This window comes from Labeo rohita, chromosome 14, assembly GCF_022985175.1.
Source record: "Labeo rohita strain BAU-BD-2019 chromosome 14, IGBB_LRoh.1.0, whole genome shotgun sequence".
In the NCBI taxonomy this organism is placed as follows: Eukaryota; Metazoa; Chordata; class Actinopteri; order Cypriniformes; family Cyprinidae; genus Labeo; species Labeo rohita.
This window is the reverse complement of record NC_066882.1, coordinates 29,839,225-29,844,982: the sequence shown is the minus strand read 5'-3', so window position 1 is coordinate 29,844,982 and position 5,758 is coordinate 29,839,225. Positions and strand designations below refer to the sequence as shown.

Below are 5,758 nucleotides of genomic sequence, written 5' to 3'. Positions count from 1 at the left end.
AAGTACATATTTGTACCTTTTAACTTTTGTACCTTAGGGTACCGCCCCAGTGGTATGCTTTTTATTTTTATGGGTCTGCATACAATCTACTTGGTCCACTGATTGTGCAATTTAAGCCGTTTTTAAAGGTGCACAGTGACATCTCTACAGACTGAATTTTGAAGATTAAAATAAGAATCAAACCGTTTCTGTTGTCAATCTAGAAGCATCAATATTGAGTGTAATAATAGTCTATTGTAGAAAGCAATAGTCGGAGGGGAAATATGAGAAGCTGTGAATAACAATAGTATCTATATATTTCAGTGTCGTGACAGCATCGTTTACCGGAATCATGTTAGCAGCCCGGTGCCTTGTGCGGCTGTCCATGGTGCTGAATATTCACCCTCTCGGCCGTCCGAAGCTAGTAAAACACTAAAGATCTTTTGAATTAATATTCATACGGTCTTTTAGCAATGTTTTAGTTAAAGTAAGTGGATACTTTAAAGAGAAAACGGGACAATGTTATTTTTTTAGCATCATAATCGTTTTTATCATCAACAGCCATGTCAATGGTACACCTGAAAAACTATGTGCACATGTAGAAATATTTCCTTCTTAAATATAAGCATCCATTACCTACATATAAATAATTCTCAAATCCTGGACAAAAACGTGTTACATTATGCTCACAAAATAGGTGAAATCATTATAAAATTGGACGGAGAAGACAACATGCAAATAATATAGAAAATAAATACAATGTTTTGCATCCATTCCCTTTTCCCTCCAAAGAATGCGCCAGTTGTAACTTGTAAAACATTATAAAGACTCAGTGAACTACAAGGGGGATGTGGTCTATGTTTATCTAGGACGTCAATACGTTTTAACACTATACAATTTGAGCCACAAAAACACAGCTGTAGAAAGACACACAAAACGTTTACGTATTCCTGTCAACAATGAAGTATGTACTTGTGCCATTTTGAAGAACAATTTGCCTTAGATTAATAGTATGTATGTAGATGAATGTTTGCAGAGCCCCTGGCTCTAAGGCTTGGTAAATTTATAGGTAAAAAATATATAACAGAGTGCCACATTTGGCAGTATTCTGTAACACAGACACGTAACTTGCGCTATTGGTACGTTTAGAGTCAATGTAAACAAATAATTATGGCGCCAAGATATAATGACATGTATAATGACACTGAATAATGACATTGTATCTTCATGAGTCCTTGGTGGGTTTTCTTTGCAGCAAGAGAGCGCATCGCAGTCTATTGGTTAGTTTACTTGAATTAGTCAGAAATTATGTCGACGACCACAGCCAAAACAAAACAGTCCGGATAAGATCACAATGTTAACATAATGTATGGTATTATTATCCAGCTTCTGGCGTAAACCAATAGCATCGAAAGTAGTCGAGTGAGGACCAGAGGTGGTCTCGTCTTTCTGCACCAGTGGGTAGAGATAGAGGGCTCTCTCCTTCTTTTGGCATTCTCCTTTTTCCACTTATCAGTTATCAGTGACTAGAGTAAACGCTTACTTGTTTGTTTGTTGAATCTCGCGGTCGTCGTTTCTTTTCTGCATCAAGCACTAACTCAGAACATGCTGGTCTTTACTAAAGTGGCTTTGGCTCCGTTCTGTCTTTGTAATGAGGACAGAACACTAGCGAACGGTCCGCCCAAAGAGTCCGGAATGGAGGTAATGGTGCCCGGGGCTGAGGCCCAACCTTGACTTGGCGCAGTGCCTCCCATACCAGCCACTGACGTCTTCACCTGTTCAACTGGGCCGTTCCCTGTGGCGCTGACCTGTCCGCCGGTGGGACTCGGTCCACTACAGTTGGAGGTAGGGTTTGGGTTTGGCCCAGGCCCACCAGTGCTGTCAGGATCTGTAGCCTTTGCCTCTTTGCTGTCCTCCTCTCGCGAGTCAGATTTCTTCCCAGACCCGTTCTTTGCTGCAGCAGCTGCGGCAGCGGCTGCACGTTCTTGTTTGCGAAATTTGGCGCGCCTGTTCTGGAACCACACCTGTAGACAATGCGCATCATATAGTTTTTAACATGTTTTACATAACAATGTTCGTGATTCATTGTATTTGCATTAGTACTGACTAATAGGTACTAACACAATGTCATTATGTAGTATGAACGTTCATTACATTAATAAGGAAAATTATTATTACTATCGCACATAACTGTATTTACATTTGAAAATGTACAGCATAGAAGCTACGAAGTGATACATAGTTCCTAAAACAGAAAAAAAAACTACACTGTAATTGCTCTTGTATAATATAATATTGCACGATTTTACTTTTACTTTTTTTTTTTTTTTTTTTTGTAAATAAAAGAAATTTTAAAAGTCAGTGGATATCCCACCTGCACTCTAGCCTCGGTGAGGTCGATCTTTAGCGCGAGCTCCTCTCGTGTGTAAATGTCTGGGTAGTGGGTCTCAGCGAACACGCGCTCCAGCTCTTTGAGCTGAGCGCTGGTAAAAGTTGTCCGAATGCGTCTCTGCTTCCGCTTCTCATTCAAACCTCCGTGGTCAGTGAATAGCTTGTAGGGGACTGTTCAAATACACAAGTAAGGTTAGCCATTTGTGTAAGTATAATTGTACTAAAAATAAAGTACCTAAATATCACCTTAAATCTTTTGAAGTAAAACATGCAACTTGTTGATTCTCATAGCAAGAAATTAAAATAATATAAGTCAAATAAAGTTTCTAAACTAAGCGTGTTCAGTGGTTACTTTGTTTCATAAATTATTTAAGATAAGATAAAATCGTGATAAAAGATACGGTTATGAAAATCCCGAGTCAGATGTAATCCTGTTATCTGTGAATTGCTGTTAATTAAATGTTATTGGAGACTGGATTGGAAACTTGTCATAAATGCTTCTATATCTTCTATTGTTGCTACTCCAACTTCAATTCCGTGCCAATAATGAGCTTAAGTCCCTGGTTATTTCATTATTTTCGAAGGTTTATGTCTCATCGCAAAGTAAATAAATTATGCCTATCATTTTGGCAGCTTAAGATAATTTTGTTGGCGGTTAGGGTGTGACTGGGATAGTGTAACCCCGTAACTGAATTACCTCTTGCCTGCAATCGCTTCTAACGTGATAAATTCTTTCATTTGTGTAAGCAAATTTCGTTTGGTAAATACTAAACACGTTTCCATTTTCGAAAGCAATCAAGGCGTCCTATATACCGAGGCCATGATTCTTGTGCCTCTCAGCTGGCGAACTAAAGGTGTCTCTGGGCTTACCTGCGGCGTACGGACTGCTCTGGTGGTCCCGCAGGGTGCTCAGACTGCAGGAGCCCGGTGTTAGCGACGGGCACCCGGAGGTGGCCCCAAACGTCGTCCTGATGGGATTGTACTGAAAGCCACTGGCTTGGCTGCAGGAGCTGAAGTCCGCATAGGCTGACGCCAGGCTCGAAGTGTCCATCCCGGCCATACAGGACTCGTAGGCAGAGGAATTGAGGTAAGAATACTCCATTTTATACATTGAAAAGGCTCAGTGGAGAAGGAAAGCTGCACTCCCAAGGAAAAATACACACAAACGTCAAATTTAAATTGGATTAAATTGGCGAGGAGCACATGAAAAAAGCAAGCCAAAACGCAGACGAAGTTGGGGAGCTTGTGACGGCTGAATTTTTACTGGTTTGAAGGAGGCTCGTGCCGTGGGTAGATGTGCACTGCTCGGTGCCTGCTCAAAAACTGCCCTCCTTTATAGGAGCTGAGCCTTGTTTTATGAAAAGCCTCCCAAGGAGCCGCCTAGCCCCAGGTCTCTAGAGCATATAGTCCTCATAATAAACTTGGCTCTTTCCGCTTGGACAATAGCACGGCGTTTGGGTCTTATTGCTAGCGCTTTTTTACATGACAATAACTCATCAGTCTATTGGGCTGGCACTGGGGGATCGGGCTGTCCAACCTCCCTATCATTGATCCCCTGCATCTCTAATTAGAATTTAATACCCCACCATTACGCGCCAGCCCCCTCCACCACATATAGCCCTCTCGCTCAAACCGCCATCTTGCCCTTTAATTCAATCACACCACTTGGAAATAATGAAAGTTGGGTGACGATTCTCCCTGATCCAATTTTCCCCAAGCTTTTAAGCCTTTAAACCGGTGGTATACCTTGGGCTGAATTTTCGATAGTATTTCCCCGTCTCCTTTACTTTTTCCTCTCTCCTTTTATCTTTTCTTTTGCACGGCTCTGCTTTGGTACTAGCTGGTTTTCAGGAGCTGAATAGAAGATTATTATTAAACAGAAGAGAAGGTTTTTATATAATATACACGCTTAATTTAGCAGGATACATAGCCTATGCAAGCTATATTATTCGGAAGAATGCAACCGGAAATTACTGCGTAATGCGCGTTAGTAATAGCTTAATAATAATAATAAATAATAATAATAATAATAATTATTATTATTATAATTATTATTATAAGTCATACCTAATGTACGTAATGTATGCGTAATGTTAAATTAATTATTATTATTATTACTATTACCAATTTCGTTATTATTATTCATGTTATTTTCTATTTATGTAGTTTTTATTATTAGTATCTATTTATTTGAAATACACGAAAGTTTGAAACAAAAGCGCTTAGTAAAATTTATCAGGCAAAGAAATTCTACCGTAAAAATATTGTAGGCATAGCCTGTGTTATTGATCATATTTAAGGGATAAGCTAAATAATTCAACACTTTTATAAAGAAAGGAAACAAGAAAAACCGATGCACCTGTGGTTATGCAAACAAAAATACGCCCTCGGTACAATATGCAACAGGGATAAAAGCGATGATGAAAATGTATGAGGTCACTCGAATGAAAGCATCAAGCCTTTAGAGTTAGATTTTTCACCATTTTTGCACCGTTTAAATTCTTTTTCTCCTTCAGTCAGTTTTTTTTTTTTTTTTTTTTTTTTTTTTTTGTAAAAAAGATAAATGACGATTAAAAACGTCAGTCTTTCTTGATACAACCCGGCCCCTATTATGTTAATTTTTTTCTTTCTACACGCGAGCTGTGACTAAAAGAAGAAGCAAATGGTTAATTTGATTACTGAAACCAAAGACCAACTGGTCCACGATCCTCCCTCCACGCGCCTAGAAAGGGAAAAGAAGGCATCGCGAGGAATTAATCTAATAACATACAAAGGGCCGAGAAAAGTCCTTTCTGATATTTTGCCGAGGCAAATACAATTATAGCTTTTACCATCCGTTTCCCCTATTCAAACAGCTCTTTATTCTCATGATCTGTGGTCCACCAGCTACCGAAACGCCCATCTTTTATATTTTCAACATCTCTTTTCATACTATCAACTGGTTCTACGATCTGTTGGGCGGACTAAAATGTCAACGTTAAACCTTTGATATTACTGTTTGAATGAGCGACCTGTCCACCTCCAAGCTTAAAGAAAGCATGCACACAATTTTGAGGGCGCACGCAATTCTAAAGGAGCTATTTGGATCCACTTGACAATAATCTGTGATAAATCAGTAAAATCAACTTGCACCGGCATAATATCGTTAACGGGTCAATAGTACGAAGAATTCTAAATTGAGCCCTATTCTTACAGCAAATCGTAAAACTGTACGTTATCAGTGATTAACAGTGTGATAATGATTCAATAACCGTAATTTAGAAGGTTATTTGTGATTGAATGACTTATAAATAACAGCGTCCATATGGCTTAACTTAAATAAATCAGATAACTACGGGGCTCACAAGATCCTAAATCTCTGGTTGCAAAGTGGCTGACAATAGGGGTG

General features: G+C 39.2%; 1 protein-coding gene across 1 annotated transcript; it reads right to left on the bottom strand.

Annotated features, from left to right (window-relative positions):
• Positions 1 to 531: 531 nt before the first annotated feature.
• On the bottom strand, positions 532 to 3,821 carry phox2bb (paired like homeobox 2Bb). The gene is made up of 3 exons (XM_051127462.1): positions 3,241 to 3,821; positions 2,354 to 2,541; positions 532 to 2,003 (listed from the first exon to the last, which is right to left on the bottom strand). The coding sequence occupies exons 1-3, from the start codon at positions 3,479 to 3,481 to the stop codon at positions 1,578 to 1,580; spliced, it is 855 nt and encodes a 284-aa protein (XP_050983419.1). The 5' UTR covers positions 3,482 to 3,821; the 3' UTR covers positions 532 to 1,577.
• Between the last annotated feature and the right edge of the window lie 1,937 nt (positions 3,822 to 5,758).

What these genes read in the sequence shown, in the direction of transcription:
- phox2bb (XM_051127462.1), bottom strand. Translation starts at nt 3,481, where the DNA reads ATGTATAAAATGGAGTATTCTTACCTCAATTCCTCTGCCTACGAGTCC. An exon ending in GAGCAGTCCGTACGCCGCAG is followed by an intron (nt 2,542 to 3,240) that starts GTAAGCCCAGAG and finishes GTATTTGAACAG; the next exon opens with TCCCCTACAAGCTATTCACT. An exon ending in TCACCGAGGCTAGAGTGCAG is followed by an intron (nt 2,004 to 2,353) that starts GTGGGATATCCA and finishes CATTGTCTACAG; the next exon opens with GTGTGGTTCCAGAACAGGCG.